At 61.3% G+C, this 15,019-nt stretch overlaps 1 protein-coding gene across 1 annotated transcript; it reads left to right on the top strand.

Moving 5' to 3' along the window:
• On the top strand, positions 4,313-11,569 carry NPDC1 (neural proliferation, differentiation and control 1; the record flags this gene model as incomplete). The annotated part of the gene is given in 8 exon segments (XM_021414003.1): positions 4,313-4,456; positions 7,894-8,001; positions 8,275-8,451; positions 8,558-8,624; positions 9,042-9,126; positions 9,236-9,315; positions 9,508-9,604; positions 10,197-11,569. Coding segments are annotated over 8 exon segments (836 nt in total), but the record flags the coding sequence as incomplete, so codon positions are not given.

Below are 15,019 nucleotides of genomic sequence, written 5' to 3'. Positions count from 1 at the left end.
TATCTCCGAGCCGCCCGCTAAGCTGGCAGAGAGGGAGACCCCGATAATCTGCCAGTAATGTGACCCGGTGCTGGGCTGCCGGCAGCGCTAATTCTTGGCTTCCTGGCTGGAAACGAGAAGCTTTGCTTGAGCCAGCTGCCCCTCGCGGGGGATAAAAAAACAAAAGAAATTTCTGGGCAGTTGCTTGGCTGTTCCACCTGCAGCCCTTCCCCGGGAGTCCCAGACACGGCCGTGCTGCAGGAAGGCACCGTGCACACAGTGAAGGCTGCAGGGCCCTCTGCGGGGGGGTACGTGCCCTCTGTGCCCGGAGCTGCTGGCACTCCCCGTGTCCCTGGGTGTGCTCTGCCTGGGACTGGGGCAGCGTCGAGGCGGGGGACAGCATGTGGTCGGGTGGTGCGGGCAGGATGGGCAGAACCCCCACACAGCCCGAACTGCTGCTGCCGCCTCCAAGCTGCCAGAGGGTGTTTTGTCAGCGAAATCATGCCTGATCCATCTTCGCTAAAGGGTTCCAAACGTCTCCTGGAGGTGTGGGCCACCAGCGAGGTGTGGGAGGGCTGTGGCTGTGGGAGCACGTGGCTCCAGTGGGTGTAGCACTGCTGCTCCGGGTCCCTGGGTCTTTCTGCTGAGGGCTCTCCCTGCCTGCAGCCATCAGCAGCTGTGGGGCCAGTGCAGCAGAAGGAAGGTTGGCATGCGAGGCTGCAAGGACAGCAAGGCGCTTTGTGGCACTGCTGACAGCCTGGGGTCCCCATGGGGGCACTTCAGCTCTCCCCCAGCTCCATCCACATCCCACTGTGCCCTGTCAGCCTGCCCAGGGAGAGGCCTACGCGCTGCTTGGTTTGCACCAAGGAAATTGCGTGCAGCATCTGTTTCTCCTCCTCCTCCTTTCTTTCTTTTTTTTTTATTTCTTCCTGATTGTGTGAAGCTAATGACTCGTGGCTGGAGGCCGGCCCCACTGTTGCAGAGCTAACACCAAAACCTCCCCCTGGAGCTGACCAAGAGGAGCACTGTGGCCACCGACCCCCCTGCGGGTCTCTGTCCCTGTTCCCTGCTGCCCCCCCAGCTCTCTTGTGGCTCCAGGTGTGCCAGCAGCTTTGCCTGCTCTTGCAGGACCTGGGAGCCATTTCCATCCATCCCAGTGCCATTTCCCATTCCTGCAGCGCCCATTAATCCTGCTCCCATTTCCTTAATGTGCCCAGCAAATTGCCAAGGCAGTGAATGGTAATTTTTCTACCCAGTGAGGGTAGAAGAAATCCTGCTCCAACAGCTCACAGGCCCTCGCAGGGCCTTTCAGGGAGGGGTTTCTTCTGCTGTGAAGCCCCTGTGCATTCTTCCCAGCAGTGAGGTGAGTGGAGGTGACCTCATCCCCTATGTGTGTCCCCTGCCCTGTGCCACCCTGGAGGGGCCAGGCCCAGCTCTGCCTCTTGTCACTGACTCTGGAGGGGATGCAGCTCCAGAGCCCACCTCAGTGGGTCTGGCACAAATCCTGCCTGAGACTGCGACACAAGGCGTGTTGGGGACAGCCTGTGCCAGACCCCTGCACCCGCCTGGCTGGCGAGCACAGCACCCAAACAAGGCAAACACCACAAGGCATGGGCTGGGGAAGGCTGGCGTTGGCATTACTCTGCCAAACCAGGAGGTTGGCAAAGCTGCAGGGTGATTTATTTGCAGCCTTCGGTGTGGCACAGTGGTCCAGGAACGCTGATGCAGGCTGCGTGGCAGGCTGGTGGGGGGGGGGGGGCAGCAGTGTGGGTTGCAGGCTGCATGGCCATGGCCATGTGCGCAGTCCCCAGGAGCAGCAGTGCAGTGTGGCTGGTGCAGGTTTTGCTGCCTGCTTCTAAGTGCAAGAGTGAGGGCCAGGGACCCCCACGTCAGCTCATTGTGCCTGTCCCAAAATCCAGTCACTGGGGTTTGCACTTAGGGAAAGCGCTTGTGGAGCACCAGAGGCAGGAGGGATCTCCATGCTGCATTTCAGTGGCAGGAGCATGGCGGTGATGTGAGTGGAAGGCACTGCCAAGGGGCCATGAGCTGAGGTCGAGCTCACTTGCCAGTGGTACACAGCCGTGCAAGGGAACACAGCCACTGCTACCCAGCACCTGGAGCGAGGCTGGGAGGAAAGCCCCGGCTGCTGCCAGCTCACGGCAGCAGCACGGGGAATGCTGGGGGCCAGGCAGGCAGTGAGCGGCTCCCACGTCACCAGACCAGAGGAGGAGCAACCTTGGAACACCGCTGCGGGCTCCCCACCAGCTGTGCCGGTGCTGCTGTGCTCTGCTGTGCCCTCTGCTGCAGTTCTGTGCTGCTGAGCACTCTCCACCTGTGCTCACAGTGGCACTGGAGGTTCTCCAACAGCCTCTTGGGTGCACTGCTGCATTGCTGGGTGCACTGGTGCCCTGCTGGGTGCACTGCTGGGTACCCCACTGGGTGCACTGCTGCACTGCTGGGTGCACTGCTGAACTCCTGCGTGCCCCACTGGATGCGCTGTGTGCCTGTGCCACTGGCATTGGCAGCTGGGCTGGGGCCCTGTTAGCCCAGAGGCTGGGTGTCACCTGTGTGCAGCACTCATATCAACCTCCTGCACTAATTAATTTCCCTCTTACGTTAGCTTTTACCTTTTCACCTGCTGCATTTATGCACCAGGGGAATCTCCTGTGTTCCATTACTACCCAGATATCCTCCTGGAATTCATTTTGTTTTCACCTGAATGTTTTGGCATGTATGTCAAAAAAAAAAAAAAAAAAACAACTTTTCCCCGGGGCTGTGAATGCCAGCAGCTCTGCTCACCATCAGAGTGCCCCAGCGGGCGGGCGGCACTGGTGCCAGCCATCCCCACGTGTAGGACTGGGGAGTACAGTGGGGAGCTCTCTGACCCACATCCCCCATTTTGGGGTGTGTATGCGTGTATATGTGAGTGTGTGTGCACCTTGCAGCTCGCTGAGCAACTCCCGTGCTTGGGACTGGTTCCACTCCCACATGCCCTTGGCTCGGGCTCACCCTGCTGTTTGTTTTTCCACACTGGCTGCAAGGTGTTGAGCTCTCTCAGCCCTCCTGTTGGAGCCTGGCCTTGGGGCACCAAGCCTTCCTCCAGTGGGTCCCCATCAGAACCTGGTGCCAGGCTGCCTTGGCTCGTGCTGCTGCTCACTGCCCACCTGTGGGAGGTTTGGTGGAGCATCCTGCTCCCAGCTGGGTGCTGGGCCCTGCAGTCTGGCTTCTGGGGCACAGGGCAGGGCTTCAGAGGGCTCGGAGGGCCCCAGAGCCAGCATGGCAAAGTGAGGATCCCCACCAGCGCTCCCCGTGGCAATATCTGCTCGCTAAACACCGATTGATTAAACATTGGGAGCTTAATGAGATCAGTGCCCGTCTGTCTTGTTCCTAATCCCAACCCATGACAGCTGCGCGAGCACAGCTCGTTCCTCAAACAGAGATAACGACCTATTATATATTGCAGGCTGCTTTATTTAACTGGTTGCTGGGCGCTGGCTGAGCACACAGGGGCTGTATGTCTGTCACTGCCTCTTGTGGGGCCGTGGGTGTCCCTGGCCCTGCGGCTGCTGTGGAACCTTCTCTGCTCTTAAGCTAATGTTTGAGGTTTTGGTGTGGTTTTAAATGAAATCAGCATGGCCTTGAGTAAGAGACCAGGGTGGGTGAGTGACAAGCAAAGGAAGTCCAGCTACTGTGCTTAACCCCCCAGTTATTTTCCCATTGTGCATTAATTCACCTCTCAAGCACTCTGCACAGCTCAGCCCTGCACTGGCTCTGAATGGATGGCCATGGGCTGGGCTCTGACATCCCAACACCCTGACAACCCGACACCCTGACAACCTGACACTTCAACACCCTGATGCTCTGACATCCCGACACCCCAACAACCTGACATCCCAATACCCTGCCACCCCAAAAACCTGACATCCCAACACCCTAACACCCTGATATCCTGACACCTTGACACCCCAAAACCCTGACAACCTGACACCGGAGTCTCGGTCCCACGAGTTTCCCATTCCTCTTCTCGGAGGGACAAGAACTAAAGTTGCTGCTGAGGTTGATGACCTGCAGCAGCAGTGCTGACACTCAGGAGTGGGCTTTTGCTTTTCTACTGTCTTTGATGATGGCTCCCATACGAGCATCGGCTGCATGTTGGTTTGGTTCTGGCTGCAGCCACTTGGTGCTGTGTGGGTGCTGTGGGCAGGGGCTGAGCCCTCAGCATGGGACAGGGATGTGTGGGGGGGCACCAAGGGGTGGTGGGGTCCTGGGGCTCGGGGTCCCAGGCAGTGCCCAGCCCTGCTGCTCTGCCTGACACCTCTCCTCCTGTCCACAGCGGAGCCGTGTCCCCGGCGCCTGGACTGCACCCTGCAGCGACGAGAGTTCTGCCCGCTGGGATCAAGCACCTGCGGCCCCTGCCTGCCCAACTTCCTGGAGGATGGCCATGGACACTGCCTGCCAGAGAAGCGCTCGCCCAGCGGTACGTGCACCACTCGTCCTGCAGCCCTGCGACCTGCAGGAGGGGGTCCCGTAGCCCTGCCCGTGGCCCCAAGCTGAGAGCAGAGCAGTATCAGCCGTGGCACAGCCCCTCGCCCTCCCTCGTACCCATCCCGGGGAACAAGGAGCCTGTGCTGGGTGCGCCTGGGGGCCAGCTCTGCCTGTCAGATGGTCACCTCTAAATGGGAGGGGAGAGCCATGAAGCAAAGCAGCCCGGCGCTGTCTGTCAGAGGGGAGGGGCGCTGGAAGGTGGGCAACGGATGGGTGCTGGGATGGATTCTGTGCAAAGCATTCAGTAGCAAGCAGGGGTGGGTGTCCTGCTTGTGGGCTTTGCTGGGGAGGTTGGGTTTATTCTGTGAAGTCTTGGGAGCAGATTTTCCTCTTGGAAGTGCTGCACATGTGCCTGCATCTCCATAGCAACCCAGCTCCATGTCGGTGTGGTAGGGAGACACAGGGCTGCAAGCAGCATCCTCTCCTGGGGGTGCCCCCTCTGATGTCCCTCCTGGCCCAGCAGCCACTGTCATCCCAACTGCAGCTTCAGGCAGCACACTAGCAGCTGGCTCCCCTTCAGCCTCTGTCTATATAGAAGAAAACAGATTCCCTTCCTGAATCCTCTATTTTAGCATCCTGGAGTCCAGCAGCATCATGAGGCTGCCCAGTGCCCTTTGCAGGGAGGCACTGACTCCTCTCTGGGTGCTTTTGCATCCTAAGTGCTGATCCTGTTTCGCTCAGGCAGCACCCAGCTCCTGGCTGCATCACTGCAGCCGCAGGGTTCTGCAAGGGTGCAGAGGAGCTGCTATAGCTGCATCGTTGCGGGGGGGGGGGGGAAGATGCAGTGCCAGCTTGGAAACAGTGGTTGCCATGTCCTCGAGGATGCCTAACCCTTTAAAGGGGCTGCCCACGCAGCTGTGCTGCCCACGCAGCCCTTTAAAGGGTCAGGCATCCTTCAGATGCTTGCGACTGCCAGTGACGCCGATCCCGGGATCCCAGCTGCTTGCTGCGGTGCTACTCCTGCGATTGGCTGCGGCTCCCGGCAGCAGCGTGGGCAGGAGCCAGGGCTCCTCTCCCTGGCGCGGGCAGCAGAGCTGTGCGCTGCCGGCTCAGCTCTGCGAGGCAAGAAGTGCCGCTTTGGGTCTGGAGCAGATGATGCATGTGAGCCGCGTGTTCCTCCCGTTGGTGACGGCGTGCGTGGGGGTCTCGGCGTACCCAGCGCAGCATCAGCACAGAGGTGAGATGGGCTGTGCAGGACCCTCCGTGCAGCACCCTGTCCGCCTGCTGCGAGCTCACCTCGGGCTTGTGGCGGGGTCTGAGCCCCCTGTGCTGTGGGAGGAGCAGGGCTGAAGCGGCGGTGGGTTTGTGCTGAGGGTTGCTGCTGCTGCTGCTGCTCGGCTCCTGCAGCATAGAGCCCGCAGCGTGGCTGGGACTGGCAGAGATGGGGCTGATCCTGCCAAGCGTGCGGGAGAAGGAAGGGGGTTTCTGAGTAGACCCACCCGCTTTGCTGCACTTCCCAGCACTCAGAGGGGACCTACAGTCCTGAAGCAGGATGGTGTGGATAAGGCGATCTGTAGCAAGGCTGCATCTGCCCGCGGCACCTGGGTGTTCTCGCTGTCAGTGCACCTGGTGTGGCAGCCTGCACGCGTCCCTTCTCCTCCTGCCATCCTCAAGCCCCCTCAGTGGGACCCTGTGTGCTGCAGGGTTGAGCCCAGGAGACCGTGGACAGGGAGTGCTGAGGCCAGGAGCTGGCACCCACCATCAGAGGGCACCCACGCCCTGCTGTCCCGCTGCCCCCAGCATGCTGGCCACCCCCTCAGGCCCCCAGTACTCCCCTTCACCCTCACGCATCGTGGTGCAGGGCTGCAGCTCCATGCACCGGTGCTTCACCGCTCTCTCCTTGGTGCCAGGCTGCTCCTACCCCATACTGCAGGCGGACAGACGTGGCGGTCGCTGGGGAAGTTAGTTCTCTGCCACCGTTAAAATTAAATGCTTTTAAAATGTAATGGCCGAGAAAAAAAAGGCGCATGCTTGTTTCAAACCAAGTGAAATAGAGTGTGGGGATATTTAGCAGCTGAAAGGGAACGTGGAAATAAGAACTGGTTAATGCAGGTGAGTCACTTTTCTGGGTTCTGCTGGTACGGCTGAAAGTGAACACATGGCTGTAATGTTCTAATGCTGCTTTAAAGTCTGGGAGGGCTCTGAGTGCTGTGTCGCAGAGCACCCAAAAGCAGCCCTTTCTGTCTGCTCAGTATTGGGGTGGTTTTTTTTGCGTTTAATTTTTTTTTTTAGGTGCATGACATTAATGCTCCTGAAACATCAGCAGTTACAGAAGCATCTGCCCAAGGCACAGCTGTGACATGGGCCCTGCACCCCAGTACCAGAGGCACAGACACAGCCCAGTTCCCCCAGGGGTTCAGAGTAGGGTTAGGGTTGGGGTTAAGGTTAAAGCTGGAATTAGGGTTGGGGTTGGGGTTAAGGTTAGGGTTAATTCTGAGGTTATGGTTAGGGTTAAGATTAGGGTTTGGGTTAGGGTTGGAGTTAAGGTTGGGGTTGGAGATAGGGTTAGTGTTAAGTTTGGGGTTTGGCTTAAGGTTGATGTTAGGGTTAAGGTTAGTGCAGTGGCTCTTCGTGTTCATTTTGGAGCCTCATATGCACACATTTCCAACCAGGGGCTGAGATTCCTGGCCAAGCCCGTGATCCCAGAAGACAGCAGTTAGGGAAGCACCAGGAGTGGCTCCCAGTACCACGAGGACTGTGCCTCCCTCTGCTGAGCTCAGGTGGAATGGGTCACTTTGGAGCTGCGCTGTGACCTCGGTGTCCTGCTGAGCACCAGCCCGGCCGTGGGTTCCCAGTCCAACCCACGGTGTCCCCATTTCAGGCTGATTCTTGGCTTAGGCAGACAGGCAGCGGCTGTGAGTCAGAAGGACAGGCGGGGGCGGCCGAGGGGCTCTGTGCCCAGCTGGGAGGGAATCAGTGTTTATTTCCAAACACTCCAAGTGATGACAAATTCCAGAGGAGCTGTAATTTTTATAACCTTGAATTTTCCAGGAACCAAGCTGCCTGCACCACCTTGCCTTTGTATGTCTTGATTTACCATCCAGGGCTTCCCACTGGGGATGGCCTTAATGCAGCAATTGAGAGGGAGCATGGAGGTCTTCTGGCTTCGAAGTTGAATTTAATCCTGTTAAAAGCCACATATGTGAGCAGAGGGCACTGCAAGCGAGGCTCAGTGCTTCCCCTCCAGCTCAGTGCCGCTCTGCGCTGCCACCCCACAGGAGGGCACCCTCGGGCTATGCCCATGCCATGGGCTCTACAGCACTACATGAGCCCCTTCCCAGGGGGATGCTCGCTTTGGCCTCTGGCCTGGGCCCTCAGCTGGCAGCTGGCCCATGTGCCTGCCTCATGCCCATGTCTCTCTTGGTGCAGGGAGGACATCTGTTCCCAGCTTAGAGGATGAAATTGACCTTCTGGCGGATGTGCTGGCCAGGCAAGATGCCACCCGCCCCCACGCCCTGCGAGATGGCAAGTCCAGGAGTAAGTGCTGCTCCCACTTGGTGAAGTCCCGCTCAAGCTTCTCGTGGGGAGCTAATGGGGCACAGAACTGCACCAGGGCTTCTGTCAGCCCCTGAATGGGACGGGGCAGCAGCGGCAGCCTGGGGCTGCTTATGGCACACAGCCCTGCCCTACTGCCCACGTGTCCCCTGCTTGCCCAGTTCCCGACCCTAAGTGGTTTGGGCCAGGCCAGCCCTCGCTGTATGGCCACGCATGAGGCACGCTGCTCTGCTCATGCCTGGCTTTGTCCTGCAGCTACCCCAGCCCCCACTGGGAGACAACGAGCGCCTGGCAGGCTGAGGCAGGAGCTTCTGCAGAGGGACCCGGCCAGCAGCAAGGCGGCTGCCACCCTCCCCGCCTCTGTCACCACCACTGCACCGAAGTACCCCGTGGAGGCAGCCCCCGTCCCTTCGAATGATGACGTGGTGCTTGGTAAGGCCGATGACACGGACGAAATGCAGGCTGGCAGTGACTGGGCTGGCTCTGCCGCGCTGGGGGTACCACTGCACCCCAAGCTCAGCCCAGCACCCCTCCACAGGGCTGATCGTGGTGTGCACTCTGGCTGGGATCTCTGCTCTGATTGTGGCTGCAGTCTGCTGGTGCAGGTGAGCTGGGGCCTGCTGGTGACAGCAAATCCCTGGGTCCCCGTGCCCAGGGAGCTTGTTCGTGCTCTTCTCCAGGGCTTGGGGAAGGCTTGGAGGAAAGGCAAGAGCTGTCTTTGATGATCTCAGTGCAGACACAACAGTGTCCATGTCCAGTGAGGTTGGGCTGGAGGACAGAGGTGGGACACCCCAGTGCCAGGCTCCTAGGAGCAGTAGCACCTGCTGTGGCATCACTGCGGTGCTGGGTGCCAACACCACATGTTGGTGGCTTGTCTCCAGCTCCCTGTGTGCCCGTGGCCTGGGGGATGGAGGTGGCTGTGAGTTTTCCTGTGTGATGGCACAGAACAGGGATCGGAGTGGGAGGGCACCCTCTCCTCTCTGGAGCCGCTCCTGTCAGCGCTGTCCTCTTCCCCCCATCAGGCTGCAGAAGGAGGTCAGGCTGGCACAGAAAGCAGACTACTCAGCACAGAGAGCGGTCAGCCCTCTGCCCTACGACAAGATCTCGGTAAGGAGCTATCACGGTGGGCTGGGCACATGCTTCCCACAGGGCCCCACTGGCTGGGCACTCTGCTCTCTGGAGTGCTGCCCTCACGCTGCCGCTGCTCTCTCCACAGCCTGGGGACAAGACGCTGGCTCAGAGCGCGCAGATGTACCACTACCAGCACCAAAAGCAGCAGATGCTTTCCATGGAGAAGTAAGTGACCTAGACTTTTGCAGAGGTGCCAGGGCTGTGCCCCAGGCTGAGTGTCCCAAAAGCCCACGAGGACAGTTTGCGGTCCCTCCAGAACCCCTCCACCCCGGCTCTGTCCTCGGGCGGCACCGTTTGGATGGTGTCCCATGAACTGGGCTCCCGCTGACCTCCCCTCTCTCCAACCTCTCCCCAAAGGCATAAAGAGGAGCCCAAGGTGCCGGACTCTGCCTCATCCGATGAGGAGAACGAGGACGGAGACTTCACAGTGTACGAGTGCCCCGGGCTGGCTCCGGTAAGGCCGCTGAGAGGCAGGTCCGTGTGCCCACAGCTGGCGAGAAGCCTTCACCAAGACCCGAGGTGGCCGAGCCCCTCTGCCCTCCCCCTGTGCCCTGAGCCCCGACGGCCGCTGCGCTCCGGTGTGTCCCGAGATGTGCCCCCCGATGGGCCCGGGACGTGGGCACGGGTCGGGTGTCTCGTCCCGTCCCGTTGGCCCCGAGCACTGAGTCGCGGCTCCTCGCCTCCCGGGGCCGCAGGGGCCACTTCTGGCCCTGCAGCTCGAAGGGACCCCGGGGCAGGGCAGCTCCTGACAGCCCTGGGTACAAAGAGCACAAAGCGGTCTCGGAGGCGCCTTTCACATGGTAATGGTGCGGAGCCCGACCATCAGGGCTCAGATTAAGGGTCATCATTACGTCTTTACAGGCCCATTAAGGGGCAGTTGGCGTAGTCTGGGCGATGAACCCCACTGCTGCCAACGCGGCTCCGGCCCTCCCGGGCGGGCTTCTGTGCCCCCGAGGGCTCCGGGCCCAGCGCTGTGCACGGGGTGGGTAGGCCTGCTCCACCACAGGCCCTGACCGGCCGCTTCTCCCCTCCATCCCACTCCGCAGACCGGAGAAATGGAAGTGAGGAACCCGCTGTTCGACGACTCCTCCCTGCACCCCCCGAACCCCAAGGTGCACCCGTAACACCCCACGCCCGAGCTCGCTGCGGACGGCACGACCCGGGCAGGGCACAGCCCCCCCCCCGCCGGACTGCTCGACGCCTGCCCAATAAACACCCACTAACAGCCATGGGACGGGGCTTGCCCTGCTTCAAGCGTCCTTGTCCTCTTTGCCGCTGTGATCGCGTCCCTGCCACCCGCTCACTGCTCCGGGGCACCCCGAGGGCTGAGGGGGTTGGGGATCCCTGCTGTGCTGTGCTTTGCGGAGGGGCAGGGGCCGTGTCCCGGTGCTGCATCCTCAGCGCGGCAGCAACCTGCTGTGAGGTGGCCCTGGGCTGCCCCGTCCCACCTGTGGGGCTGGTGCTGAGAGCAGTCCCGGTGCCGCTGAACCCCTGGGTGGGGGGACCCTGTGCCCGGGCTGTGCCCACTGCAGGCAGAGGTCATCCTCGAGGCCCCGACAGCTCGCCAGGATCTCACCCCAGGCCTCAATGCAGTGAACGTTCAGAAGGGGTTAAGCGTTTCAGTTTCAAGTCTGCGGAGGAGGAAGGGGAGAGGAGTGCAGGAGCTGGAGGCCAGGGACATTCACCATTCTGGCAGTGTTGTGCTACGCCCTGAGCCCCACAGCACCCGCAGCGTGAGTGTGGCTGAGCCCAGTGCCGAGCAGGGGCAACCAGACCGCCCCCCTCACATGCCAGCATCTCCCTCAGCTCCTGCCCTTCTGTGTCTATGGCCCTGCCTGGCAGACCCATGCCTTTCTCAGCCTCCTTGTGGAGCTGGCCCGAGCATCCGTCCCTGGCAGGGGACAGTCTCCTCCCGTCCATCGTGGACTCCCGCATCCCACTTGCACCCTCTGCCCATGTCTGTGTCCGGGTGGAGCATGCAGGAGCCTGGAGGCGGGGGTCATGCCCTTGCCAGCTGCCATCAACATATCCCTGATGCTCCAAGCCTGAAGTCTCCACTGCATTGGTCACAACCCCTCTGGACAGGGCCCAGGATGAGTTTGGGGTTGCTTCTCACAGATGTGGTTTCATGTCCTGAGCCCAGCATGGGCATCACAGCTGCAGGTGTCCTGCTGCATGCAGGAGGCCCATTGCAGGCGCAGTGCAGCGGGGATGGCAGCGTGGCCCCGTGTCAGCATGGCGGTGGTGTGGGGATATCTCCCCTCAGGGCTCCGTGGCAGCAGTCGTCACTGCACAGATCCTTTCTCCTCGCCGTGCTGTTACACGTGGGTTGCTGCCCCTCTCCCTGAGACCCTTGTTGTTGTATGGATTGTAGTTATTTTAAAAGAAGATTTTATTAAACGACCATGTTTGAGACCGATGCGAGTGTGTGCTGTGCCCCCCTGCAGCTTTGCTCTGTTGCAGTTTTTAGGTAGCAGACTTGTGCTGGGGCCCTTGGGCCTGGGGGACTGCTGCCAGGAGCGGGGGGTGTGTGGGGTCAGGAGGGCTGCTGCTGCTCCCCTATCCCAAAAACCTTCCCCAAGAGAGAGTGAGGGCAACCGCCCGCCCTCCCGCTCCAGCAGCAGAGCTCTCGGGGAGCACCTCTCCCAGACATAGCGAGAGGCAGTTTCATTTCTTGTTTCTCAGATGGGGGTGTTTGCCAAAACATCCCTGGGTTGGGGCAGGTTTCCCTGCAGAGGCGCTGGGTGGGAGCCCCCGACTGCGCCTGCCCGCACCCACCCGGCCCTAAATCACCCGGGGCGGTCCCTCCCACCCTGATAATCTCTCGCCCCCTGGGGCCGGCCCTTCGCACCTCGGCGGGGCTGGCAGATAAGGGCTATCGGTGCCCCCTCCCGCCAGCTATTGTGTAGCCGTTGGAGCTTCTCTCCCGGTCCTTTGATCAAGGCAGCCCCCTCACACTGATACCATCTTGTCTCCTCCGGGTTTCGGCGCTGCAGGGTCGGGTGCTATTGTGCAGCCCCGGAGAGTCCTTCGCTGACTCATCTCCAAAGCACCCGGGTACCGTCGGGGGGTGCTTGGCTTGCCCCTGCTCCCGGCCGCCCCACAGCTGGGGCTCATCCGGCATTGCCTGCACCCTGACACCGTGCCGGGCTCCCCACGACCCGCCTCAGCCTGGTGTCCCGCTCTGGGGAGGAGACTCTGCAGTCTCCAGCTGCAGCCCTGGGCAGGCAGCATCGCACCTCAAGTCACCGGGGCTGTACTATGCACTGCCCTGGGGAAATGCAGCTCTCACACAATCACTCCCCCCAGTTCTCTTTCCTTTGCTCCCGGAGCCCAACGGCCTCTCAAAGCACACCCAGGTCTTTTGGCTTTAGTTTCCCCACCTGTAAGGCAGCAGAGAAGGAAGAGCTAGCAGGTTCAGGTGCGGCAGTGGTGCGGGCAATACCCAAATCACACCCCAGGATCTGTACTGGGGAGGCCCCTCTAAGAAGAGCAGTGCTCTGGGTGCAGCCACCCTCCAGGACTCTCAGCTCAGTTCCTGCCTGCCTTCCTCAGCCCCTGCATCATCCTCGGCACCGCAGCAGCTCCGGGTTGCTGAGAGCACCCACATCACAGCAGAGGGGCCCAGGCTGAGCAAAGAGGTGTGGGGGCACAGAACCACAGCTCAGGGGGGCCCTGGGATGCCCAGCCCCAGCAGCTCTGCTGGTGGAGCCAAGCAAACCGTGGTGCCATGGAGGAGGGGTGGTTTTCCTCCCAGGGATAGGACTTTGGGGACTCCCTGGATGGGCCTGAGGGGCAGATGGGGGCGTGGGGTTCAGCCAGGCCCCATCCTGTCATGTGCAGGTCTGCAGCCCACTGCATAGCTCTGCCTGGGCTGTACTAACTGGAACTGTGGCATCCAGCAGTGATGGCTGTGTCACTGACTGACAGTGAAGGAAACATCACCTTTGAGCACACACTCCTAATACCTTCTTTCTGCAAGGCAGCGCAAGCCATAACACTTGGCAAAGGGAAGAGACAAACGTTTGCACATCTGCTGTCCCAGCTTGCTGCCTTCCTACAGAGCTGGGGAGCACACACGGTTCATTCCACGAAGCTTTTTCCAGCAGTATCCCACTGATCTCAGGCAGGTTACAGGACTTGGGCTGCCAGCAGGGACTGCAGCTGGAGACCAAATACAGAGTGCCTACGGCATCCTGCCTGCAGCACCCTCCTGCCCACAGCATCCCTCCTGCCCCGGGCATGGAGCTCCAGGGATGTCTGCCCCAAAGGGAGAGGAGATGTGAGCCCCAGCCACCGGTGCACAGTGACCCCCGGAATAGCCAGGCACCTCGTACAGCCCCAGAGATCGCCCCATTGAAATGTACAGGGGACGTCGAGGAACCCCACTGACTCGCTCCACATCCCCCAGCTAAAACCATCACCGCCACAATGGGCCCTGCTCCTACAAAGGGACAGTTCAAAGTCAACGTCTCCCTTCCCCTCTGCCTGTATATGAAAGGGAGCAGGAATGCGTTTGAGGCCCCGGCAGGCGGCCGGCCCGTCCTGCTTCCTGGGGGGATGGAGAGAAAGAGAAGGTTGGCAGGAGGAGGGGGCCCGGCCCAAGAACAATAAATCAAAGGAGAAGGGGGTTACTGCCCAGCCGAGGCATCTTCTGAAACCCCGGGGCCGCAGCTGGAGCCCGGAGGAGCTGGGGCTGATGGCTGCGATTGGAGTCCCACAGCGACACTTCCGCCGCTGGGATGCGATGGCACAGGGCAGGCTGCGGGGCGCTGCTGCCCGCTCCTCACCACCCGCGCCTCTCTCCCTGCGGCTGCCCAGCCCTGGCTGACACCTGCACCGGTGTCCATACCTGAGGTCGTGGAGGAAAGGGCCCCCACCAACCAGTTCCCATCCCAGGCAGCTCACACAGAGGTGGGGTTCCGTTGGGACTGCCCACGTCCCCGCTGGATTTTCGCATCCTTCCCAGGCTGTCCTGCTGGGGCTGCCCTCCCTCCTCAGAGCCACAGGGTGAGGGCAAAGGCCCACCGAGGGGAGCAGGATGATGGAGGAGGCCTCAACCCCCCTAATCTCACCACTTTTCCCCTATATGACAGCCAATACAAGGGGCAGTTCGATTCCTCCGCGCATCCCTCCCGCTCTGCTGCGGCGCACAGCGACGGCTGCTGGAGCAGCAGCAGTGCCATCCTGCAGGGCCTATCTCCTTGGCATATCTCAGGTGTGAGACTGCAGAGGCCAAACAGCAGCTCCCGATAATCCGGGTTAATAAACAGGAGAAGGTGCGGGCCTGCTTCTGGCCGCGGATCAGAGGGCCGGCCCCGAGCCGCGCTGGGGGGGAGGGAAGGAATGGGGAAACGCCGCGACACGGAGCCTGACAGCTGCACCGGACGGGGCAGCGCGAGAACTCTTGAGAGAGAGCAAATCGCAAGCGCGCTCCCTCGGGGGGCAGATCGGGACGGCGGGAGGTCAGCCCAGCGGCACAGCCCGCGCAGCGCAGCCTTCCTCTGCGGGGCGAGGGAGAGGAGCGCAGCGCTGCGGGGCCGGGCCTGTGCCGGGGAGCACTGTGCGGGGCACCTCCCGCCGTCCCGGCGCAGCGCCGAGGGGCGGACAGACGAGCGCACTAAGGCGGTGCAGACACACGACGGCAGCACCGTCCCCAGGCGTCGGGGCTGCTCCCGCTGCGCCTCTGCCATTCCCATGCAATGCCCCATCACCGCCCCGGGCGGGAGATGCTGTGCGCAGAGCTCTGCTGGCGGGCAGTACGTTGCCTTCCCCTCTGCCCAACGGCCCGGGGGCAGCGCGAAGCGAGCCCGGCCCCCCCCCACCCCCCCACTCCCCAGAGAAAGAGGATCAAGTTCACGCCCGACCC

Source organism: Numida meleagris, chromosome 16 (assembly GCF_002078875.1).
Source record: "Numida meleagris isolate 19003 breed g44 Domestic line chromosome 16, NumMel1.0, whole genome shotgun sequence".
In the NCBI taxonomy this organism is placed as follows: Eukaryota; Metazoa; Chordata; class Aves; order Galliformes; family Numididae; genus Numida; species Numida meleagris.
The sequence above is the reverse complement of the archived record's forward strand: the minus strand, read 5'-3'. Positions and strand labels throughout refer to the sequence as shown.